Genomic DNA, 26,268 nt, shown 5'->3' on the forward strand with positions numbered 1-26,268 from the left:
CGCTACGCGCCGGGTAGGGGAAGGTGCGCGATGACGGATGGGGGAGGGTTTCCGGAAGGGCTGCCCGGACGGGTTTCTGCAGGGCTTCAGGCGCTTCCGCTTCGAGTCGGCACAATGAAGAGGGAGCAATAACCGGAAGGGCCGAGGGTGAGTGTCCTTCCCGGGGCCGCGGCGGCGGAGGGTCCCCCGGGCCTTTCCCACGACCGCTGGGCTTCCGGGCGCGCGAGCCTGACACCTCCCCCCACCCCCCCGCGGTGACTGGGGAGCTGCTTCTCCCGCCCCCCAGGTCCTATGTTCCTACTCCCTCCTCCCCCACCACCTGCCGCCCGGCCTGTCTCGCTGCCCCGCGGCTCCTGGGAGTCTCCGGGGAACCCCGTGCCGGGGCAGGCACAGGAGGAGGGGCCGGGCCCCTGAGTTCCTGAGCGCTGCGGGGACCCGGCCCCTCCCGCGGGCCCCCCTAGCTGCCGGCCTGGTCTGGCGGCCTCGCGGGGTCGGCAGCTCGCAGCGCGAATGTCTGGGACAGGGCCGCCCGGTGCGAGCGGGGCTGGCGTGTCCCCGGTCCTTGCTGGAGCCCGTGAGGTCCGGCGGGGGCGGAGAGGAAACCCAAAGGCGGGCGCACCCTGCCAGGAAGCGGCGGCGGTTTGACAGCTCAGCCTCGTGGGCAAATCCCGTCCTGTACTTTGACTCTGAGCTTCCTCCCTGTGTGCGTGGTGCATTTCATAACCTTCCCTTGTTGTTGAGTGTGTAGTTGGGTTTTTCCGGGACAATTATAAAACATGTTGTTAGATCACTAATATATAGCTGCATAGCTGATTCTTTGTTAACTTTCCCCACCCACCATAGATTATCTTGAAGGGTGTAAAACTCTCCCCGATCCAGTAGCAATTGTGGAGCTCCACAAGACTGTGTAATTATGGATTTAGTACCAGTACACGCATCTAGGCATTCGCCTACTTTATTATGCCTTCATTTGAAGTGCAATGTCTGTGTGGTTTCAAGCGCTTCATTTGAAAATAACCTATTCTTATTTATAGAAAGTTTCATAAAATATATGAGAGAGAGAGAATTAAAAACTTAGGGTCAGATGTACAGATGTCTTTAGGTTCCTAAAGATGCAGGTGCAGGGCCTAGCAGGCTTTATGAAAGCACTTCAGCAGGTTAGTCATGTAAGTCCCAATTTGTTAATCTCTAAGGTGCCACAAGTACTCCTTTTCTTTTTGCCAATTGGGAAGCTAACTCACTCAGGGTACATCTTCACTGTGATAAAAGACCCACAGCATGGCCACAGCTGCTCCTGCAGCTCAGCCTGCAAGGCTATAAAATTGCTGTGCACAGGCCGGGGGGAGGGTCGTCTCAGAGCTCAGGTTGCAGCCTGAACATGGAAACTGCAATTTTTAGCCCTGCAGCTCAAACCCTGCAAGCCTGAGTCAGCTGACCTGGGCTCCATGACTTAGTGCTGCAGGTTTTTTATTGCAGTGTAGACATAAACTTAGGTGCCTCATTGGATTTTTCAAAAGTGCCTGTCTTCAATTTTAGGTGTCTATATACCTTTGTACATCTGACCTTTTTTTCCTCTTCGTGTGTCCTGGCATAGCTAAACCTAATACTTTTCAGATGGGTGACGTGTTTTGTTTACTCATGCCTGGGTTGAGCCCTTCAAAATGTTGTCTTAAATTTGAGCTACAGCTTCCTGAAAAAATATATATATGATGGCAGGCACCGTTCAGTTTCAAATTAAATGAGTAATATTGCTTTGATACAGAATAAAGAAATACAGTAAAAAGACAATGCAAATGCTTAACATTTAGTTATATAGATCTTATTTGTGGATTTCTCACCAACATCAAAGGGGGTGGGGAGGGTGGATAGGTCAAAACAAACAAGTTTTGATTGCAAATTGAAAAAACCATTGTTTCAAAATGAACGTTGAAATAAAATGTTTCTTCATGTCAAAAAAAATTGTTTTTGGTTAAAACTATTTTCCATATTGGCAAATAGTTTTGGTGCCCTGATAAATTCATATTTTGGTCAATTTGTAATTTCCTGCGGGAAAGAAATTGCCCAGCTCTAGTCTTGATAAGATATGCAATGTGTACTGAGGAAAACCGTGAGTTACTCATTTCCTAAACCTGTTATGTTTTTATTCCTCTTGTATCTGTTGTTAAACAGTTGATTATTTGAAACTACCTCCTTTTTTTTCCCCTCCAGGTGCAAAGTATTCTATTGAACAGCAATTACAATGGGAGATACTGCAAAACCTTGCTTTGCCAAAAGAAAAAAGGAGTGGGGAGTTTTAGATGAGGAGGAATTGAAGAGGAGCCCTTTACAACAGGACTGCCACGCCATGGATGCTTACGGACCTGGCAAAAAAATAGATATAGGCTTTCCGAAGAAAAAAGGAACACAAGCTCACTGTGGAAACAGTCCCAGAAAAGGACCACATTGTATTCTGAGTAGCTCAAATTCTTTTAAAAACATGGGTCATAACCAAGGGGTAAGGATAAATGATACCCAAAAAGACCAAATTAAGAAATGGATATCCGATGACCATCGTGGCAATTCAGACAGCTGGAGAGAGTACAAATCTACAGTTCGGATTCCTGTGCTTAACAGGACAAGAAAAGACTCTTTTCATGAGGTTGAAGGTGCAGGAAGCAGAAATGTAAGAAGACCGCTTCAGAAAGACTTAAATGAAGAAATGTCAGACACACAGAAAGGAAACTCTGGTAACGAACACATTTTTTACATAGTTTTTAAAGTAAAATCGATTACTGTGTGTATGTCTGGAAAGTACAACTTTAAGGTTCACTGTTAATGCAAAAAATTAAATAAAACCATTTCTGTTCCGTAACACTTCTATCTTGCAAAGTATCCACTGTACTCAATGGCAGCATTTTAAGCAATATTGTAACAGTATATGATACAAAGATTGTTTTTATAAACTGGTCGTACTATGAAGCCATCTTGTTGGTTTGGTAGGTCAATCGCTTTATAAACATTAGACAAGTATATAGCGACAAGTGTGATGTCCTAGTCTGCAACTTCAATATTTTTCATTTTTCCAAGATACAGCTTGATATAAATCTCTCCAGTCTTTAAGCATTGTTGAAGAAGTTGCACAGGTAATTGACATTACTTGCTGCAAGACCACATGGTAAACTTACAACTTGTTCAGTAAGTTAGCTAAAAAAAGTGAAAAGGAAATGGGAATAAGACAACGTGGAAAATAGCTAACTTAATATGTTATCTTCTCATGCAGGTAACTTCTATACGTGTTTCAATCTGTAACTTTAAAATAAAACTGTAAAAGTCTTACAGTGTTGTGTAAAATAGGAGGTTGTCATGGGGGGAGAAGGGGGGGCTTATTCTGATTTGAATAGGAACTTTTCCTCTGTAAGGAGAGAAGAATAAGATCCACACTATAGAGACATATTCACCAATCTTGGCATAAAGTGTTATCCTGATAGCTTAGTGACCTTCAAGTAGAGAAGCACTAAATTGGATGGTGAGACACTGTAAACCACATGCTTAGAAAGGTTTTAGTTGTTTAAAAAGAACAATGAATGAGTGACTTGTCTCTATTCTTCCCCTGCTGCCCTGCCCTGCCCGGCCCCAAAAAGAGTGAGGAGTGTGTGTGTTTTTTTCCTTGTGCTAAACCTTGTAAAGTTTAACTATGCTGAGGGCTGCTATCTAGACGTTGTCTTTTGTTAAACTTTCTTGATGTGAACATTTGCAGTGCCACTGCCGCAGTGCTAGTGAGTGAGAACTAGAATAGCTTGATAAAAGGGGATTTTTGTTAAATTGGTATATGATAGCATTTTGTGTCTGGAGATCTAAATGAGGTGACTGACAATATAAGAACATACGAATGGCCATACTTGGTCAAACCAATGGTCCATCTAGCCCAGGATGAACAGAACAGGGCTATTATCGAGTGATCCGTCCCTTGTCCTCCAGTCGCAGCTTCTGGCAGTGAGAAGTTGAGGGACACCCAGAGCCTGGTGTTGTGTCCCTGACCATTTTCGCTAATGGCCATTGATGGCATGGCTATGCTTCATGAACTTACCTAATTCTTTTTTGAACCCAGTTATACTATTGACCTTTTCAAGGTCCTCCGATGAGCTCTACATGTTGGCTGTGCGTTGTGAGAAGAAATACGTCCTTATGGTTGTTTTAAACGTGCTGCCTTATTTTCATTGTGTGACCTCTAGTTCTTGTGGTGTGTGAAGGGGTAAATAAGACTTTCTAATTCATTTTCTTCACACCATTCATGGCTTTATAGACCTCTCTCATTTCCTCACTTAGTAATTCAGTATAGGCAAGATGGAAGATGATGAATACAGGGTCTTGAGAGGGTATAATGAGGTAGAAGTAAGAGAGAAATGGAACAGTAATGGAAGAACTAAAGAGATAAAATATGTAGGAAAATGAGACGTGAAGAAGAAATGAAGGCCATTTGACATTTATCAGGATGATCCAGAACATTGCTACAGAAAAGGTCAAAAGAGAATTCTTTGAGTTGTTGAGGTCGTGTGTGGGAGGAAGAAGGGGTGGTATTTTTGTTTTTTCATTTAAATTGGATATTTGTCTTATGTCCTTTTACTGCAACGGTCTTCCAAATATTTCAAGACAATCATACTTCTATAAAATAAACATACTTATGTATAAAACAAATGCATCAAACTGGGGGTCGTGACCCCTCAGGGAGTAGCAAGGTGGCTACAAGGGGGTCGCGAGCTGTCAGCTCAGTGGGGCTGACATCCCTGATCCCCATTTTAAATTTATGGGGCGGGGGTTGTCACAGACAGGGGCTTGCTTTGTGAAAGGGGTAGGATGTCCAGACAGCAAATGTGAAAAATCGGAATGGGGGTGGGGGGTAATAGGAACCTATATAAGAAAAAGACCCAAAAATGGGGACTGTCCCTATAGAATCGGGACATCTGGTCACCCTAGAAAGGGGTCACCAAAAAAAAAATGTTTGAGAACCACTGGCATAAATGATCTGTAACAAATTGTTTCCTGTATGAAAGCTTTAAATATGGTACTCTGCAGTTAGATAACTTGAAAACTAGTTGACAACAGTCCACCCTGAGGTAGACTTGGCTTTGACTCTGAGTCCCTGTGGCACGCTTTAGCTGTGTCTACACTTATAACGTGGCAGTGGCACAGCGATAGCACTTCAGTGTAGACACTCGCTACAGCGATGGGAGGGGTTCTGACAGCTCTGTTGTTAATTCACCTCCCTGAGAGGCGGTAGCTAGGTGAACAGAAGAATTCTTCCGTTGACCTACCACTGTCTACTCCGGGGGTTAGCTCAGCATAGCCACATCTCCCAGGGGTAGGAATTTTTCACACTCCTGAGAGACGTAGCTACACCGATCTGAGTTTCCGGCGGAGACCAGCCCTTGGTTGTCCTTAACGAGTTTTTATGACGTCTCCCCATCCCTTCAGCTCCTTCACTCAGTCAACTGCCATGGAACCTCTGGCTCCCCATGTTCCGTCTGGTAGCTTCTCAAGCACTGCCTGTCTTTTACTAGAGGGGCTTTTGTTTGCCTCATGGCGGCTGATTGAACTGAACTGATGGCAACCTGTAATAAATAAGTGAACCAGGTTTCAAGAGTGAAGCTTAACCTCGGGCGCTAATGGTATGTCTCTACTGCCAAAGAAATTCTGCAGCAGGTAGTCTCAGAGCCCAGGTTAATTGACCCGAGCTGTTGCTACGGGGCTAAAAATAGCAGTGTAGATGTTCCCATTCAGTCCGGAGCCTGGGCTCCGAAACCCGGCAAGGCGGTGGATCACAGAACCCGGGTTCCAGGCCAAGCGAGAATGCCTACACTTCTCTTTTTAGCCCCATAGTTTGAGCGTGAGTCAGTTGACTTGGGCTTTGAGACTCACTGTTTTGTGTTTTGGGTTTTTTTGCAGTGTGGATGTACGCTGAGCCTTTTGGTGGCCTCTTAGGGAAATTCATAGCTTATATTTGTGTCTCCTCCTGTACTTGACTGATACTGAATGAGTATCTCAAATTTAAACATACTAGATAAGTGGGGCCATGCAGATCAACTGACCGTATTAAAGAGTTTCTATCCATTAAGCAGTCATTTCAGACCAGGCGATAAGAGGATAGACTATTCAGATTGTGAGAGATTTGGTGGTGTAAGCTTTCTTGTTTCATTTTTAAGAATTAAAGAAAGATCATCCAGTGAGGACCTGGGATGAGTTGCTTTTTACACTCTGTGTAAATACTTAGTCTCAACCGATATTGGAGCTACCAAGTAATGATAGGAGTTTTTACTTACTTTGCATATTGTTGTTTTATAAGCAGCTATTTCAGTGCTCACAAAAATTAGTTTTAACTTATGATGAGGAGCAGAATTCCATGCATTGTCACTTATTTGATATCCAAATTGTGTTAATCAGAGCGTTTATATTGATCATGGGGAGGCAGAGTTGTGTAAGAGCATAACGACAGGACTATTGCAGAGCTCAAATGTTTTACTGCCATTAGCTAGAGAGTCAGTATAAGAGATTTCAGAGTAACAGCCGTGTTAGTCTATATTCACAAAAAGAAAAGGAGTACTTGTGGCACCTTCAAGACTAACCAATTTATTTGAGCATAAGCTTTCGTGAGCTACAGCTCACTTGATCCGATGAAGTGAGCTGTAGCTCATGAAAGCTTATGCTCAAATAGTATGAGAGAATGGCAGGAAGGGGGTGACACCAAGTAAGTCAAGGTGGGGAAAAGCCAGTCAGACTTCCTTCTCTACCTTTTTGCTACTTTTGGACTTCTAGCAGAGTCCTATCCCTAGACGCTGTTTGCTCATTCCCTGTTTACTATCAGCTTCTGGCTGGTAGGTCCCAGATAAATTTGAAGGACACCTCACTAACCTGCTGCTGGTAGGGAGAAAACACACTCTCTGCCCAGCCTTGCTGCAGCTATGTGGAGATGGGGTTTCTGCTCCTCTAGCCTTACTGCAGCCTCTTCTCTGCTGCAGGAGTGGTGGGTTGTGCTGGTCTGCTTTTGGGTGTTGAGTTCTACTTGCAGCCTCTGGTCATAGCCTTCTCTAAATGGCAGCTGAGTGAAATTTACATTAGTCTTGTCAGTTAGGCGCTGCCTGGTGCCCATGAAAGCTACATGCATGGTGGTAAAGGTGGACTCCCAAAAGGGTTAGAAATTTAAGAATTTATTTTTTGAAAGTTGAGCAGAAACTGATGGTTTAGACCTCCTGCTTGCCAGGAATATTTCCTACTTGCTATTGGCATGTGGGTGGTTAGATTTTTTTCCCAAGTTTTGACTTCTTTATTGGCTATCGAGAAGCTTCTATACAAATCTCGCATTGCTGAATTCTTAGAGTACCTGGAACTATTGTTAATTTTCAAACTGTGATTCACATGCTCTTCAGCAGTGTGTAAAAGTCTTCTGACCCCTCTCCCATCACTTTTTGCAGGATTTTAAGTTTTTTAAAATTTTTTTAGTTCCTGATGTAAACAGATGCAGTATTATCTTGCGGAGTGTGCAGGTAGAGGGCTCTGTTCCTGGTAGCTTTGCCAAGCTATAGAAGAGTGACACTAACAGGGCTGTGATCAGTTTCACGGCTGCCTGTCAGAACCCAGAGAGCTAGAGTCTGAAAACTCCCTTGATTAGAATGAATAGATATTTTGACCAGGTGAGTGGATTGCATGAAGCTAGAGAGCTGCTGGCTTGTTTTCTTGAGAGGGAAGAGAAGAAAGTTGGCCACTAAGCTGCTGTTGAATTCACAGGCTCTGAAGCCTGAGGAGCGGGGTGGGTTTCAGAGCCCAAGCTCCAGCCTGAGCCACAACTTGAAAGTGCTGTCTTCACAGGTAGTTTTTAGAACACTAATATGAGTCGCGCTAGCCCAAGATTGTCAACATGGGCTGGGCGGTTTGCTTCTGCTCTATCCAAAATGCTGCAGAGACATATCCTTAACCATTGGGCTAAGTTGTCAAGCCATTCTATGAGCAGCAGTGAAATGAGTGGTTTTTATACTGCTGTTAGAAGAAAGCTGTGAACAGCAGATGAAGGCACTGGAGTTATTTGGTGAGGAGGAATATCTTTTTTTTTTTTTTTTTAAAGTTGAGAGATGAGTAAAGTACCAGAGACTTGTCTTTCCCAGCTATTGCAACAGATTGAAGGAAGGATGAAGTTCCTGGGGAGAGAGAGAATTGCGGAGGACAAAGACCAGCATTTTTTCGTTTTTAGGAGTTTTTAGCATCAGACAATTGCTAGACAGAAGCTAACATGGCATTCCTTTCATCACCTTGAAATCTCGTTTGCATAGTTTCAATTAAAAGCAGTTTGAGATACTGTATATGCTGAATCTCCCTGTCAATTTTTGTGGTTTCACAATCAATTGTTTGGGTTTATTTTAATTTTTCCTCTTGCTGGGGATGGCCTACACAAATGGGAAGCTAACTAGACAAAGTGCCATCAAATGCCCAAATAAACTGAAAAAAAAAAATCCGAATTTTTTTACCGCTAGTAATTTTAGGGGATCCTTATAGCAATGTTAAAAAGAACAGGAGTACTTGTGGCACCTTAGAGACTAACAAATTTAGTTGAGCATAAGGTTTTGTGGGCTACAGCCCACTTCATCGGCTGTATAGAATGGAACATATAGTAAGAAGGTGTGTGTGTGTGTGTGTGTATACAGACATACAGAGAACATGAAACACTAACCCAGGAACTATCCTTGCAACAAAGCCCGATGTCAACTCTGTCCACATATTTATTCTGGTGACGCCATCATAGGACCTAATCACATTAGCCACACCATCAGGGGCTCGTTCACCTGCACATCTACCATCAAGTGCCAGCAATGCCCCTCTGCCATGTACATTGGCCAAACCGGACAGTCTCCACACAAAAGAATAAATGGACACGCATCTGACATCAGGAATCATAACGTTCAAAAACCGGTAGGAGAACACTTCAACCTCTCTCGTCACTCAGTAACAGACTTAAAGGTGGCAATTTTGCAACAGACTCCAATGAGAAACTGCTGAGCTTGAGTTAATATGCAAACTAGATACCATTACCTTGGGTTTGAATAAAGACTGGGAGTGGCTGGGTCAACACATATTGAATCTATTTCCCTATGTTAAGTATCCTCACACCTTCTTGTCAACTGTCTAAATGGGCCACGTTGATTATCACTACAAAAGTTTTTTTCTCCTGCTGATAATAGCGCATCTTAATTAATTAGCCTCCTACAGTTGGTGTGGCTACACACACACACACACAGAACATGAAAAGGTGGATGTGTGTGTATGTATATAGATAGATAGATAGATATCTCTTCTTACTATATGTTCCATTCTATGCATCCGATGAAGAGGGCTGTAGCCCACGAAAGCTTCTGCTCAACTAAATTTGTTAGTCTTTAAGGTGCCACAAGTACTCCTGTTCTTTTTGCGGATACAGACTAACACGGCTGCTACTCTGAAAGTTATAGCAACATTGTTTTTTTTGTTTTGTTTTTTTTAAGAAAAGTACGATATGATAGTTGACAGTGCCTCTTGAAAGAGATGGTGTTTAAGGGCAACCTTCCTAAATATCTGAGTATGAATTCACTTTCTGCTTGTTGGAGTTGGCTTCTAAAAATCGGTAGAGGAAAAAATCTGATCCCGGTGGAAGGATTTCAGAGTAAGAAAGAATTTTCAAAAGCACTTGGAAGAGCCCATTGTTCCGGCAACTTTATTTAGGTACCTAAACTAGAGGTGAGCTGTAATCCTGGCTCTCATTTGAAACTCTGGCCAGCATTTACTCATTCCTGCTGGAGCCAAAGATCACTTCTTTTTTTTTATTTGTACGCTTTGGACCCGTACTAGTGTTGCAAAAATGCTAATAAAGCTGCTCACAAAGCATAGGCAGTATATTTACAGCCAGACTTCTGCCACAAGCTTAGCTGTAAACACAACAAATGTATCATACTGTTTATTTTGCAAGACTTAGTTGTATTAAGATAAGTACATCTATTTTTACACAAGTGGATTACTTTATTGAGGTGAAAAAGGGGCTTTGCTTCCCTCTTCTGAGTAGCTAAAAAGGATCACCGTCTTGTTTTTAATTTGCTATTTTAATTGTCTCGAGCCAATATACTGGTACAGTTGAAGAGTGGGTGACACCACAAGAGCAAGAAGCTTTCATTTCTGGGTATAAAACAAATAGTGTTACCACAGTATCTTGACATGAGGGCTATACTTTACGTGGGAGTAAGGAACGGGAGTTTCGGAAGGAAATGTGCACTGTCTTATATACATGATTAAATAAAATCTCCATGTCAGCTATACTCCTGTAGCTGCCTGATCTGACACATGCACTGTTTACTGCGTGGGTATAATTTAGGTTTAGGGGGTGCTAACGTTCATGTCATGTTCCTAGGGACTCCGGAATACTGAAGTTTCAAAATTCCTAGATGAAAGTATTCAGGTTCAGAAGTGGGGAGTCATCCAGTGTCAGTAATTCTGTAGGGATAGTAAGTCATCTCATCCTAATCCTTTTGAACCTGTGAGTCTTAAACTGACCGTAGAACCTGTTGCCATTAGCGTTAACCAGTGTTGATCAAACAAGAATTTCTAAATAGCCCGGTTACTGACTTTTTGTGGGTCAACCTGTTTGTTGATACTTCAGAGGTCATTCTCCAGTAGTCGGTCAGAGTCAAAACAAACATACCTTAGGAGACAGTATGAATATGCACCACCGGGGAGTGGGAGGTATTGCAATTGTCAGAAAAGATGACTTGCATATATCAGAAAAGGAAATGGTGTGACAAGTAGAGAATCTTGTCTGCTTTATTTAATGCATTGGGTTCACTCTCCATTCTGTTGTGTGCTCTGAAGTGATGTTACAGTATATTTGTTCTGATAACTCTTTAAGAAATGAAGAAACATAGGAAACCAAGGAGATCAAGAAGGACAGGAAAAGAGGAGTATGATCAAGATGACGATGTGGAAAGCCCGGTTATAGATGAGTCGATGCTGTCAGTGAAGGAACTACTAGGGTTGCAGCAGGCTGAAGAGCGATTAAAGAGAGACTGCATTTACAGACTAAAGAAGGTGACACCACTCTCTTGTTGTATATACAGTATTTGGATATTTTATCACATACAGGTTTGAATTTATGAATTAAAGATCAAAGGTTTGCACTCTTCCTGAAGAATTCCACTTTATGCAGCTAAAGGCTCTGTTGTTAGTGATCCAATCCATAAAATTTTAACAAAATGGATGTTCAGTGGCTGGAAGTGAATAAAAAGAAGACGAGTGTACCTTTGCTTTTGACTATGTTCAGTATTCGAATTTCCAAGTGTCCCTCTATGTAATATTCAAATTGCTTGGCTCTAAGATTGGGGTTAGGTAGGGTTACCACTCGTTTGTGTTTTACCCGGACAGTCGGTTTTTGGCGTCTGTGTCCGGGTGCCATTTAGGGTTGCCAGGTGCCCGGTTTTTGACCAGGAAGTCTGGTCGAAAAGGGAACCTGGCCACCCTAAATGGCACCCAGACCTAAAGTTTGGTTACCACGGGGCAGGGGGAGGCGCCAGGTCACGCTAGCCTCTGCTCAGCTGGGGCCACCTCCTACCTGCAGGCAGGCAGGCTCCTTGAGATGATCCAGCAAGATGCTGCAAGGGCCTTGGGGAGAAGAGGCAGAGAAGGGGGTGGGCCCTGGGAAAAAGGTAGAGCAGGTGCGGGGCCTCGAGGGTCCGGTTACCAGCAATTATAAAGGTGGCAACCCTCGGGTTGCCAGGAAAGTTGGAGGGTGTATTTTTGGACTTCCTAGGACAATTTAACTGACCGTGGCAGATGTATGAAATGAAGGTAACATCTTTCTGTATCTTAGTCAATAAACTCTCTCAATTTTAGCGTCCTCGAAACTACCCCACAGCCAAGTATACCTGCAAATTATGTGATGCTTTGATTGAGTCAGTGACATTTGCTCATAAGCACATTAAAGAGAAGAAGCACAAGAAAAACATAAAGGTGAGTTAATGACACTTTTAGAAATCCATGCTTTATATTTGTTTCAGTATTGTTATCCTGCTAATGATGATGCAGTTATATTAGCCCTGAAGTCTTGCCTTGTTCTTACCATGCTTAATATTCTGCTAGTGTTATACAGAGTGCTTCTCTATATAATGTCTACCAATGTCCATAGACATTGGTAAAAGCAACAAATACGTAGTTTGAGACTTTTTTCCAGCATAGAGTGAACTCGGGACTGCCTCTAGGATATTACTGATATCTCCTAATAACCATCATTCAAGGGAGCTTTCATTCAATGTATAATTCAGTATTATTGTACAGGTCATAAGTTTTTTTTTTAAAGGTTTTTTTTTTTGCGTGTGTAATAAAAAGCTGTCACAACTTAACCTTATTTGTTGTTCATGAGTTGTGTAATAGTATCATTAACTGTATCTGCTCTCTTCTTAATATGTCATTTAGTGGCGTTCTGACAGCTATAATATACTTGGTTTAGAATGAGTTGGTAAGAATGAATTTTAAAATTTTTAATTGCCATTTTGACAATAGCCTAGATAAAATGAATGGGTTGTTGAATACTCCAGTATGAGAGAATATATATCAATAATTAAAATAACAGCTTTATATTTATATGTATTGAAAACTATTGCCAGCATAACTGCAGTTTGACATTTTATTATTACTGAAAGAAACTTCTGCTGTGCCTGCCCTCCTTCCCCACCTTTGCCCCAGAAGACCAAAGGAATTGAAAGGCACTTACAAGGTTTCCCTTTTGTCTTCAACTTCATTATCCCATACCACTCCTTATAAGGAGAAAGGGATGTTTTCCTATGCCTTTTATATAGGTGTATGGATTTTTGTAAATTACCGAAGCCTCGTGACGTCTCTAACTCTTTATCTAGATAGAATCATTGTATATCATCTTTCTCTAGACCTTAATTGTGTCCTAACGCATCAACTGTTTGAAACTGCTTACTAGCTCCGTAATATAGATGGGCACACAGAAATGTTTATGGCGGTAGGTTGTGTGTACCTACCCCTACCTCATGAAAGCAACTGAAGAGAGTCATTTAAATATGTTAAAATATGGTTGTCCTTGAAGGAAAAGCAAGAAGAACAACTGCTGACTACCCTGCCTCCACCAACACCTTCCCAGATACAAGCTATTGGTGTTGCCGTTGAAAACGTAGTGCAAGAGTTTGGCTTAAATAATGAGGATTTGGAACAAAGACTCAAAATTAAAACAGCGATGGAAGATTTATTGCACCCAAAATTGCCAGGTATAACTCTGCCATTTGGTTTGATGGTCAAATATACTAAAAAGAAAAAGCATTTTTCTCCGCAAGAGTAATCTTAATCTCTGATTTTGACAAGTTCTACCAATAATATAATTTGATTTTTGTCAGTATGTTCTGCTTGGTGACGTAGTGCCAATATTTTGGCCTGAAGGTTGCTCTAAATTACATCAGCTGCCACTGACCGAGTGGCTGGGAATCAGCAGGGTTTAGAGGAGGCCCAAGCCATGCCCTATTGGGCGTGGCCTCAATCCCTTTCACCAGCAGCAGGGATAAGGTGTAGGAACTGTTGTGCTACTGAAAGATTCTTCAGAATTGGGGTGATCCTCTGATGGCTGTCTACACCAGTTCTAGGACTAGAATCTGCTGGCAAGGCGTTGCAAAGTGGCTGCACTCCAACGCAGGATTTGGATTAAGATGTTGAGTATATACAAAAAATTGCTTTCTTTGCAGATTGCTCGCTAAGGCTGTACGGCTCCTCCTGTAGCAGATTTGGTTTCAGAACATCTGACATAAACATTGATGTCCAGTTTCCAGCCAATGTAAGTAAGCAGGTTATTATTAGCGTTGTAAAATTGGCTGAATTGCCTTTTGTAGTAACATTTAAGCAAGTTAATAACAAAGGTGCCAAGTGGTAATGGGATTTTTATTCACCAAAATGTATCGATCCAAGGGGAGCTATTGTTAACTGCGTCTTAACTAAAATCATCTTAATCTGTTGTTAAAGTAGTGGTATTACTCTGTGCTAATAGCATCTTCAATCCAATGAACTCAAAGCACTTCACAAACACAAATGAGTTAAACCTCACCTCCCAGCAACCCTGTGAGGCAGAGCAGGAGATTTATACCCATTTTACAGATGGGGAAACTGGGCCTCAGATGTTGTGATTTGCCTTCGGTGTCACAGTGATCCTCCTCTGTCTTTTCAATATGAAAGTATTAAAAATCCATCATTAAAAAACACATTTTTTCAAATGTTTCAGAAGCTTAAATAATAATCTTCTATGATTTGACTCCATTTCACAGATGGCTCAACCAGATGTTCTCTTACTTGTACAAGAAAGTCTGAAGAATAGTGGTAAGAAATACTTGTTCACTGCTTTCAGTTTCATTTCAAAAGCACCCCTTGCCGTTCTCACAATACTCCTTCGCTGAATGCAAAACTTTTTTTAAATAGATGCAACAGCTCAAATGCTTACTTGATTTTTACAGAATAATGTAAGTTTGTCTCCATATGTAGTTTCATTCTTCTTCTACACTAGTAAATTGACAGGTACAAGAGTAAAGGTATTAAGCTTACATAATTGGAGGAGGGAGCATTTTGTACATTGAATTCCAAAATCCCTTCACAGCTAGGGAAAAGAGTTGGAGTTTTTATGTTGCTATATTTACTTGGCCAGTGACCTTGCTGAGACTTAAGCATGTGAAGTAAATGAGACTACACAGTGCATGAAGTTAAGCAGGGGCCTAAGTCTTTGCAGGAGTGGTGCCTTGGATAGAATTATGTAGTGGTAGCCTAAAATTGTGTGTACCACAACACTCTAAGGTGTAACATTCTGTAATGATCCCCTAGCTCTTTCTGTGAGCGCTGCTGATGGGATCACAGAAACAAAGGTTGATTGTAATATTCCCCTGCTAGCCCATAATGTAGTGCAAATCTCCCTAGAGTAAGGTGTGCTCCTTTACATGCCTTAGAGTCTCTCATCAACAGAAGTTGGTCCAATAAAAGATATTACCTCACCTACCTTGTCTCTCAAATATCCTGGGACTGACACGGCTACAACGACGCTACAGAACTAATGCCGTCAGACAAGCTGATTAGCGTAGGTTTGTCATGTGTATTCCAACAAATGACTTACCCTGAATCGATAATGGTAGATACTAAATGCATCACTCGTATAAGGCCTAAAGAATTTAGCTGCTTTAGTATTTCGTTCAAATACTAGCTACAGTATGTCCTTTAGTGGTAGAAATTCTAACTGTGTTCTCATTCACATCAGGAATGGGGATGCCCCTCTTTCCACAGGCTAGCTTGTGAGGATGATTTACCTAGCGACATAAGTGTGCATGGTGCTTCTGACTTGAAATAGGACTGACTAGTCTTTGTCCCAAAGTACTTAAGGCCCTATTTGCAGATCCTAGCCTCCTTTCATGTATATACAACTTTGTGCACGCATCTGCACATACATTTTTGGTGTGCTGATGTTTCGTACACAAGCTAGAATGTGTATATGGAAACTCATCACCTGCATGTTGAGGTACTAAAAAAATGCCACTCAGTCCTAATTTATGCACATCAGTGAAGACTGGGTTGAACCCAGCTGAAAACGGGGTCTTTACAATCTAAATAGAACATACGCAAAGGAAAAAGAGAGGGAGGGTGGCTCCTTTTCTGTTTTACCGTGTGTGTGTGTGTGTGTGAGGTTTTACCCTTCTTTCTGCTCTCTCCTTGTAGCATTTTCTTTAACACAACTGCTAAGTCGCTGCCTCCTCTACCAGCAATAATGTGATCTTGTTTGGAAACACTGCAAGTTTATATAGTTGGACTGCATTTTTCCTTTCATATTTTCAAAATCTAAATTAACACAATGTCTGATAGTACTGACCCACCAGACTTAACTTTCTATTTTCGTGCTTGAGTTAGTCAGATTTCTAATTGGAGGTGATCCTTTTATGAGCCAGACTGATAGACCCAAAATCTATTTCTACTCCTTGCGCTACATGAGTTTCTCCTTAAACACGAAGAATATTATTAACAATGTGCTTAATGTGGCTTTTTCTTTTTTTTCCCCCCCCAGAATCTTTTATTGATGTTGATGCAGATTTCCATGCTAGAGTACCAGTGGTGGTGTGCAGAGAAAAGCAAAGGTCTCAGTTGTCAATTTGTGTGTTCTAATAGCATATAGCAATGTAAATTACACATACCCACACCTGAAAAAATAACATTTCTGTACTAAATTATTACAGTTCCATGGATCTTGACACAAACACTTATGGGCAAGTCATTCCTAGCCTAGAATAAGAGGGTAAGGGTTATTTCTTCCTCAACCCCCTCTTCCCCAGTCCCCTTTTAAAAAAAATAAAAAATAAAAAAAAAATAATAAGAAAAAACCTTTTATTTTTTCACTGTGCACCCCTCTGCACTGGGGATGATTGCTAAAGTAGAAAATTTCCTTTCTTCCCTTCTAGACGATGCAGATTTAATATCAAATGAAAGAAACCTAAAAAACAATGTAAGGGGAGCTTAAATAGCTTTAGTGCTATGAGGAAAGGAGTGAGGCATTGTATTTTGCCCACTTACCACATACCACTTCAGATTCATGAAATATTGTGTAACTAGCTACTGATGTAGAATCTATCACCAGTTGTTTGCAGCTCCTTGGTCTTTCATTACTGATTTTTTTCCTGCACTCTGGAAATAGTTTATGAACTGTGTTAGTAACGGGGTTTGGTACAGTGAAATTATTTTGATTCACGGAAGTAAATGACAATGTGTGATGTTTTAGTTCATTGACTAAATGATTTAGTTGCTTAAAAAAAATCTCCAGAAAGTAAGTGAGTGAATTGCTGTGAATTTTAAAATGCTTTTGCTCTTGTAAAAGCTTTAAATGTTTAAATTGTAAAACTAAATACACAGGTCAAACTGGTTTTGTTTGCCTCCTTTCATTGTAAATGTTAAGTCTCTGAGGCTGTTAAATCTGTCATCATAGCCTCAATTTTGTGATAGGTTGTAAGATTTCGTCTGACATACGGCTTTCCTTAAAACACCTGCAGGATTTTCAGGTTGTTTCTTTGTCATTGTAGTGGCCTTGTTTGTAAAGTAAGCGCAGGGAATGAAAATGCTTGTCTGACGACAAACCATTTGGCTACTCTTGGAAAACTAGAACCAACTCTTGTACCTCTAGTGATTGCCTTCAGGTACTGGGCGAAGGTGAGTCTTTTTTTTAATAAAAACCACAAATGGATGTGTACGTCTCAAACTGTTCTTTTTGTCCAACTCTTGTGTGATGAGTTTCTCAAAACAGGCACCTGGATAAGAGAAGGTAGGCAGTGTACAAAAGTTTAACCAAGATACATCCTGGTTTTCATGGTGTTTATCCTTTAGTCTAATGTCCTGCTAGTAAATCTCCAGTTGTAGTTTAGGAATGCGATTGCTCTAAGTCTCTTCTTGGGAAAAAGTTACTCTTTGGTCTGAAATTTTGCATGATCTAGAGCAGGGGTTCTCTACCTTGGGGGATGCGGGTGGTCACAAACAGATTGCAATTGCCCTGTCCTTCATATGGCTCCATTAGGGGTTGGATAGACGGTGTGCCCTGCTATGGAAAAGGGGCTTGCTGTATGGAAAGCTGAAAATCGCTGGTTTAGATTGAGTGACTCTTTTTTTTTCCTAACTGTACAAAAAGAATCTATTCAGTTGCTTCAATGATCTAAATATAACAGTATTTCATGCTTTTAAGAAATTTTCAGTTTGCTTTATTAGGTTCTTATAATTCAAAAACGTCTTTGAACTTTAAACATGACCCACAGGCTTTCCTCCTCTGAGGAATACAATATTTGTTATGTGCAGTATATTTTCTTTGCCAATGACGTGCATGCACTGACTGAGATTATCTAATTGTTGCACTAAATTATAGTGTATACAGCAACCGCAACTGTGCCACCTTGCCTTTCTAGTTAAAGATCTCTTTACATAGGCAGCATTTTGTATATGATCATAGAGGTTGATGTGAAACTCTAGCTGGAATTTCTTGACTTCGTACCAAAAAAAATCCACCATGATGTTGCTTAACAAGCTCTTTTGTTACGTGATTGCTGAGAGTCTAACCACATTAATAGCAACGCTTAGAAATTATAAAGATGTTGATATGCATATCTTTGTCTGTTAGTCTTTTAAAAAATTGCTTATGAAATCCCAGCTTCTCTGCACCTGAGTACCAGCTGCAAAAGTGCCTCAAGTGCATAGAAGGGGAAGATTATTTGTGAAGAATTCTTAAAATTTGTCATATGAGGTAATTTTCACATTTGAAGTTAATGGAAACAAATTAGGAAGAGTTCATGTGGACAAAATGAGTGAAATCTTTGAGTGTTTGATGCAAGTATGATATGTGTTTGACGGAAGGTAGGGTATGTTTATTTCATGTAGCAAGTCGCTTTAAAATGGTGAAGTTTGAAGTCCTAAATAAGCCAGTCATCTTTGTGAATGTTAGACAGTACTCTGGGTATACATACCATATATGCCACCTTAAGTCTTGATTTCTGAAATAGCTTGAGGAGATTACAGTACAAAGATAAGAGTCACAATTTCTGAATTTATTATACCATAACTCTTTAAACTGAAAATGAGCAGTTCGTTAAAGGAGCTGAAGGGAATTATGCCGAGATCTCATTGACGCAATTTCCCTTCACCCTCACTGCAAATCCCAACTGTTGCGTACAACCAGTAGCTTGATTGGCTGGAAGATTGTCAGAATGGAATGCATACAAGAAAAGTGATTTCAGTATTCTTACGCTAGAACACCGGCTGTGATTTTAATGACTACATGAAGTCCTTTGGAACCAAACACATCCCACAACATGGGGACAAACGAGTTATGTAAATCTTTGCGCTCTCTTCCGGTATTTAAATTGACGGTTTTGCAAATAGGAGAATGATGATTGATACCAAAAAGACTATTTGTAATAAAAAGCTTGATGCGGAAAAAATATTAACGTGTTTCAATTTTTTTTACAGCTGTGTTGTGCTGATCGTCCTGAAGAAGGAGGTTTGCCATCTTACGTGTTTGCTTTAATGGTCATTTTCTTTCTACAACAGAGGAAAGAGCCATTTCTGCCTGTTTATTTGGGATTGTGGGTATGTGCTACTTAAGTCTTATCAATCTGAGGGTGATATTTTCTGTTATAATTGTAAATTATTACTTGCTTGTGTCTTGCCTATCCCTTGTGCAGGAGAGTAAGACACTTAGTCACCAACAGCAAAATATCAATATAGTTTTTGTGTGCATAATATATTTGACAAGAACATGCCACAATTAAGTTTGGTTGAGCAATTTTAATTCCTTCCCCTTGTGCGCAAGCATTATGATGCAGTCTTTAATTACGTGATCACATATTATTTTCCACAGGATACTAGCCTCATTCAGTGCACGGAATGGACAGTGCTCACTTAATGAGCAGTTATTCGCTCTTTTGTTTTCTCATTGTTCAGTGTGTGGCCCCATCTCCTTGGCTGCACAGTCCTGATTCACCCATACCGCAGGTCCATACTGCGCACTGATGTGGCGGGGGTCCTATGGAAAAAATAATATGCAATTATGTAGTTAAAGACTGTATCATCGTGCCTGGGCACAAGGGGGATTAATTAAGGTGGTATCCTATGTGTAATTTTTTTCAAAAACAACTCTCTAACTTTTGAGTGGGACTTAGGCACTTAACGTTTATCCTAGGCCTATAATAAACTTCTTCAAACACTGATCTATTTTATCCTTAGCATATTTCAGAATTGTTTACAGACTTGCTATTTACATATAGCTCTTGATCTTGGTTAACGAGTCAAATCGATGTATGTATAAAATTTTATTTAAAGCCACGTGACGGAACCTCTAACAAAGTAAAGATACCAATAGAAATCATAAGTAGATGGATACTGCGTGTAATTTCTTATTTTGAAAATCGACTAATGGAGTTGTAGTGCGCATTGGTGACATTTAATCAGAAAGCCGATTACCTGGGGAGGAAGAACCCTATCGAATGAGAATTCAGTAAGCCTGTCTTTATTATGGGTATAGTATATGATGATTTTTGTACGTCTTTAAAATACTGACTTTTTTTCTGGATGATTAATAGTATGGAGGATGTTGGTTTGAAATCCTTCAGATAAAAAAAGTGTCTGGTGTTTTTTCCTCTTTCCCTCTGCACTCTCCAGATTGGAGGATTCTCCTTAAACAAATTAGTAAACTTCAACCTTAAAGATGTTGAGAATGATATCGTGGTCTGGGAGTATAATCCTGCTGTTGATGATGCTGATTCTGCAAAAGAAGCTTCTCCTAAAAGGGGCAAGGTCTGAACCATTTCAGTTACTTCAGTAGTAATCTAGAAATCACTACTGCTACTCTCAGCAATGACCACCCATCTTTATTTTAAGTGAAGTAAAATTGTTGATGTATTGCGAAGCTAACCTGCATAATTTAGTGGCTGTGTGCAGTGTCGTGGCCGTGTCAGTCCCAGGATATTAGAGAGACAAAGTGGGTGGAGATAAAAATGTATTATCTTACCCACCTTGTCTCTCTAATTCAGTGACTGGTTTTCTGTTGCGTATGCGACATCTAAAGACAAATGTGACAAGTAGTAGGAGACCAGGAAGTAATTCTAAGTCTTAAGGTATTGGTGATGCTTGCCAGGTATACCCAGGGTTGTAAGGCACCTCGCTATGTGGAAGCCTTTTCTATGCCCACTGTGGATCACTCTCTGACTCCATCAGCTACTGACAACGCAAACTTCCCCTCCAGACCTCCACAGGCCCCACTCTCTTTTTCCAGGTTAGTGATAGGCACACTCCAGCACCCGAGTCCTCCAGGCACGCCTGCAGTGACCAGTCCCTACACCACTGGACACTCACACAATTACCAGATCCACTGTTCCCAAAGGAGCAGTTCACCACAGCTTCCCAGTTACTCCTTAGACCACAGCTCAGCTTAACACATGGCATTAGATTTGTTTATAGTGAAAACAAGTATAAGTTTACCGAAAAAGAGCCAAGGCCTAAACTTAACGAACAACACTTTTTTTTCCTGTCTGATAAAGGTTGTCTCATCCAAAAAATCTTTCTCCTGGCTTTTAGCAGCAAGGTTGGTTGTGACCCTCTGTTCATAAGAGAAGCATGCTGTCAGCTTGTCTCCTAGGTGAAAGATGCAGTTTGTCTCTCTACAGTTACCGTACAAAAATCCATTGTCTTAACTTGTGAACAGGATTCCCCTCCTCTCCTCCCATTAGTTGTTTTTTCCTCTGTGCGCCTTTCTTGTCGGTTTTTACAATCTCTTGATTAGCCTTGTGCTCAGATAGTAGGTAGGCTTCCATTTGTGAAGTAGACAATACATAATGCACTTGACCAGCCAGCCAGAGATAAGCATCTCTTCTCTCTTGCCTGGCAGGAGTATGTAGATCCCCTTCTGGTGACCTGCCTTAACTCGCACTGAAAATTATGTGCTTAAGGTCTATGTATACGTAACTCCTTACATATTATCGGTACACACATCTCACAATGATTATGCTGACCAGTGTGCCACAGGTTTTCATTAGAGACCGCTTCAGTGAACCAGTATGCAGATACCAGATCCCCTGTGCCCTCAGCCAGTTGGCACCAAGAGGTCCCAGGGTCACAGTCCTGGGTTGTTAATATTTGTTAAACTAGGGGACAACTGTAGTTGACAGAATTCCAAAAATCCTTTTTCAAACTTGACTGTGTCAACTGAGTAACTCTTAATTTCAAACTACTATTTTTCTTATCTAATAGCATTGCTCTTTTTAGAAATAGCATAACTGTATAAATTCAGTCCAAATCGCACATGGGAGTGTTTTATAATACAGAAGTTACATAAACTTAATCCAACAATGGCTAACATTTATAATTTTTTAAGTGTAAAATACTCCATGACGTTTGTCTAAAAAGATCTTATTTGGTAAAATACTAAGCAATCTTTATATAGCAAAAATATGAAATCTTTTAAAAATAATTTGTGCTGTGTTTATAAATCAGAGCCATTATAAAATTCACGTAAACTAAATTCTTACAAAGTATATTAAGATAATGTATAGCCGTAAAAGCTAGGACCGCCTGAATCTAAGGAAAAGCATAATGTACTCTAAAAGACTGTGTCAATAATTTGTCACAATACCAAACTGGATTAGCACTGAATCCCAGCATCCACGTCTTTTGCTTCATGCCAAATTATTGATGGTTAGCCCTAAGAAACAACTCCAACCAAAGAGGATAAACTTTCAGAGTTGGCAGAATAAATATCCACAAAGATTTTAAACTGTGTAATTTGCTCTGTCTGTCGCCTCCCCTTCTTGCTTGAAGCGCACATTTTGTGCCTGTACATTTAAGTGACCATACGGGGTGATTCTTTCTGAAGAATGTTTTGCATTTGATGAGGCTATATCTTTCACCCTAACTGAGGTTTTTATGCTCTGAAATGCTCACTTTGAAATGTATTAATTATAGCACAAGAACATTTTTATGTAAATACACAATCATGATTAATATTAGCCATAATCATACATGTCGCTGTCCAACCGTTATTCCATTTGATTTATAAGAGTTTGAGGTGTTAGTGTAAATTAAGATAACTATCTCTTTCAATTGTTCTCTTCTGTAGCTGTAAAGTATGTTTAACTCTCATAATGTTGTAGTTTCCCTTGTTTGAGTAGAGCATTAATTTTTATTGTTGAGACCTGCATACTTGTCGCAGACGTGACTGTGTGTCAGTGAAAAGCAAGTTTAAGACTGGCAGAATGATTTTTCTGCCCCATAAAAGAGGGTTTTTCATCCACCTTAAAACTGAAGAGGGTTTTGCTTTCTAATTAACAGGTTCCCTTAGTGTTTGATTCAGGACACCAGTGTTCAGCACCAGTTGGGCAGCTTTGGGTAGAACTGCTTCGCTTCTATGCCTTGGAGTTTAATTTGGCTGATCTGGTCATCAGCATACGACTCAAAGAACCAGTGTCTCGTGAATCAAAGGACTGGCCTAAAAAGCGCATGGCTGTGGAAGGTACCTGAAGTCTGTCAATTAAGACTTATCGGCCCTCTGACTTACCAAGTACGCTGTCAGATATGTTAGCAAAACAATTTCAGGCATATGTTTCTGTGTGATATTATAAAATGTATTAAACATATACAGTTTCCTCCACATAGTCTAGAGCTCTATTTATTGCTAATGCGTTCCTAAAACAGTTCATTAAATTAATTGACAATATATCTAAAATTTGTTGTAAAACAAAACAGGACTAATCAAACCTGTTTTTGCTGCTTCTTTATATCCATCAATGAAGTGTTAGATTTCTGTATTCAGTTAGCTCCTGGCTTTCTTTTTCTTTCAGACCCTTACTCAGTAAAGAGGAATGTGGCAAGAACTCTGAACAGTCAGCTAGTCTATGAATATATTCTTCACTGCTTAAGGGCAACTTACAAATATTTTGCCTTGCCCCACAAAAAACCTACAAAATCCAGCCCCAAAAAGCCTTTGAATGTCAATGAGGAGACATCACAAAGATTAGAACCTGAAAAGGATGCCATAAAGCATGATGCCACCGATACGCAAAACGTAGCTGACCAAATGGGGGAAGTGGTAGCAGCTGATTGTATTAATATTATTGACAGAAGTATAGACATGCCTCAGGCATGTACAGTTGATCCTTCAAAGGTGTTTGTCTCTGAAAGCGTGACCAAAGAAGAATTGGCAGATGATATAGGACATTTGGGAATTGCTCAGGAAGATTCAGACTTTGTAATTGAAGAGATGATTTCTGGTGATAATGAGAACTTTAAACCAAGCTGTGTAGAGACAGAAAGTGGAAATGAGGAGGAGGAGGAGGAAGAGGAAGAACATGACCAAGATGAGAAATGGCAGAAAAATGTGATAGTTATTGATCAAGGCTTGGATGACTACAGTGAAAATGGAGATCTCCCTATTCCAGCAAGTGAGCATGATATTGAAACATACAGTATTTCGGACTCTGAAGGTGTTCAGAGCACTGTAGTCAGAGAGAGTGATGAGTTTGGTTTAGAGTGCAATGTAATACTCGACGATAAGGCTGACATGGATGAGGAGAGCACAGAGGGGACTGATGAACTGGATGATTCCCTGAACAAACGTGCACCTTCGTTATCTGAAATGAATAACTCAGATGAGGAAGGAGAGGAAGAGGAGGGAGAACAGAGTTTTCTCCTAAACCAAAGAGAATGTGGTGGTATTGTGACTGGACAAGATGATGAGCTGGACAATACTTACACTGCATCTGGGGATGAAGATGCACTGTCTGAGGAAGAATTGTCCGTCTCTGTTAAATATGAAGAGACAGAGCTGGGAAAACATGTAGCTAAATCTCTAAGGGTAGATTTGAATGAAGAGGATTTTATAGAGAAAGGAAGCCTTTGTGAAGAGGGCATACTAATAGGACAATTTATGGAATCTGAGCTCTTTTATGAATTTAATAAACCCGCTTTCACAAAGGGCAAGGTAAGCTTTTAACATCTAACCACCAGGAAATATTACTAAGTATAGTTCTGATTCCTGAAAGGGCCGTAGACTTAAAAAATGTCTTGCTTTCTATTCACGCAGTCTCCTATGGTTGTATGTAGCTTGTGCAGACGAGAAGGTCACCTAAAGAGGGATTGTCCAGAAGACTTCAAAAAAATTGAGCTAGACCCTTTGCCAGCGTTGACACCCAAGTTTTCAAATATTTTAGATCAAGTTTGCATCCAGTGTTACAGTAAGTCATCAATACTGCACTCTTTCAATATGTTTATGGAAAATATGAATTAGTTAGCTAGATTTTAATAGTACTTTAGGGAATTCTCTGAGGTCAACAGCATCAGTGGAGCTGGGTTTTGAAAGTAGCAAACTTAGTACAACAGGTGAGATTCTGTAGGGTAATGACATTAGTTTAATTGCTAAATTGCACCTGATACTTGTTATATTCATAAGTCTAAATTGTACCTCCAAAGAGTAAAAATCCAAAGTGTGGAGGCTGATCTCATGACTCCTTGAACTAAACATGGAGTCAATGAAAGCTGCTGGATATTGGATATTCCTGAAATTTAGGCATCTACACGTAGACTTCAGAGCCTATCTGAGGCATCCTTTTTCCAAAAATGTTGTATGACCCTCTTCAGTGCGGTTCTTTGTGTGATATTTTGTATCTCATTACCAGAAATTGCTGTTTGAAAGAACAAAGGCAGGACCATTTCTAGAAAGAACGATATGCTGACTTCAGATTTTTTGAACCATTCTTGCCCCCTCTCCCCCCAATTCGTTTGGTCTTTCAGTATGGCACCCTTCACTTCTGACCAGACAAAACGACTGTTTTCCTAATGTATTTTTTTGTTTGACTTAGTATTTGTCTGCTTCTACCCACTCCTCCCTCTCTTCCCCTCCCACATCAATTTCCTTTTTTCCCCCTTCCTGTCACTTAACTGTGGCAATGTTTTTACATATTTTGCCTGAATGGGTGTGTTTCTGGCTTTTTTAAAGAGGATTTTGCTCCAAATATTATAGAGGATCAGGCTCGTCAACATATACGGCAAAATCTGGAAAGCTTCATCAGACAGGAGTTTCCAGGTAATTGTGCAGCTTCTTTTCATACTCATATTTAGTTTTTTTTTAAAGTTTCACTTTTTTAGTATTTTCAACAATTTCATTGTATCAGTATAAAGAACAAAGTTAGCTAATTTAAACTTCTTCTTAAAATATTCTGTTCAGTTGTTTAAGACTCTGCTATAGGCCTTCAGATTAATTGGGAATATTTTCTGTTGCAATAATCTCAGCTCACTGTTAAAGCTTGATGTTTCCACCTCATACATTATAAAAAAAATATAAATGGACATGTTTTTGGAGCTTTTTGTTTGTTTGTTTTAAGAAAGAGCACAATCTCAAGGAGGCAGGGCATAATCATAGAATATCAGGGTTGGAAGGGACCTCAGGAGGTCATCTAGTCCAACCCTCTGCTCAAAGCAGGACCAATCCCCACCTAAATCATCCCAGCCAGGGCTTTGTCAAGCCTGACCTTAAAAACTTCAAAGGAAGGAGATTCTACCACCTCCCTAGGTAACGGAATCTCCTTCCTTTGAAGTTTCTAAGGTCAGGCTTGACAAAGCCCTGGCTGGGATGATTTAGGTGGGGATTGGTCCTGCTTTGAGCAGGGGGTTGGACTAGATGACCTCCTGAGGTCCCTTCCAACCCTGATACTCTATGATTCTATGATTATG

General features: G+C 40.5%; 1 protein-coding gene across 3 annotated transcripts in view; it reads left to right on the top strand.

The window, feature by feature from the left end:
• The first annotated feature begins 9 nt into the window (after positions 1-9).
• Positions 10-26,268, top strand: part of TUT7 (terminal uridylyl transferase 7) — a 45,972-nt gene continuing 19,713 nt past the window's right edge. For 2 of the 3 annotated variants that reach the window (XR_005225727.2, XM_037901749.2), the window contains exons 1-15: positions 10-147; positions 2,209-2,726; positions 10,895-11,073; positions 11,875-11,991; positions 13,094-13,271; positions 13,740-13,828; positions 14,313-14,364; positions 16,085-16,154; positions 17,091-17,217; positions 19,018-19,137; positions 20,209-20,343; positions 22,873-23,053; positions 23,382-24,520; positions 24,623-24,773; positions 25,535-25,621. Coding sequence is in view for 2 of the 3 variants with exons in the window: in XM_037901749.2 (XP_037757677.1) it covers positions 2,240-2,726; positions 10,895-11,073; positions 11,875-11,991; positions 13,094-13,271; positions 13,740-13,828; positions 14,313-14,364; positions 16,085-16,154; positions 17,091-17,217; positions 19,018-19,137; positions 20,209-20,343; positions 22,873-23,053; positions 23,382-24,520; positions 24,623-24,773; positions 25,535-25,621 (3,112 nt within the window). In the remaining variant the exon portion in view is untranslated. Of the gene's footprint in view, positions 704-2,208; positions 2,727-10,894; positions 11,074-11,874; positions 11,992-13,093; positions 13,272-13,739; positions 13,829-14,312; positions 14,365-16,084; positions 16,155-17,090; positions 17,218-19,017; positions 19,138-20,208; positions 20,344-22,872; positions 23,054-23,381; positions 24,521-24,622; positions 24,774-25,534; positions 25,622-26,268 lie in introns of all 3 variants that reach the window. The other variant, XM_037901751.2, reaches the window with a different exon arrangement.

The sequence above is a fragment of the Chelonia mydas genome, chromosome 5 (assembly GCF_015237465.2).
Source record: "Chelonia mydas isolate rCheMyd1 chromosome 5, rCheMyd1.pri.v2, whole genome shotgun sequence".
Classification (NCBI taxonomy): Eukaryota; Metazoa; Chordata; order Testudines; family Cheloniidae; genus Chelonia; species Chelonia mydas.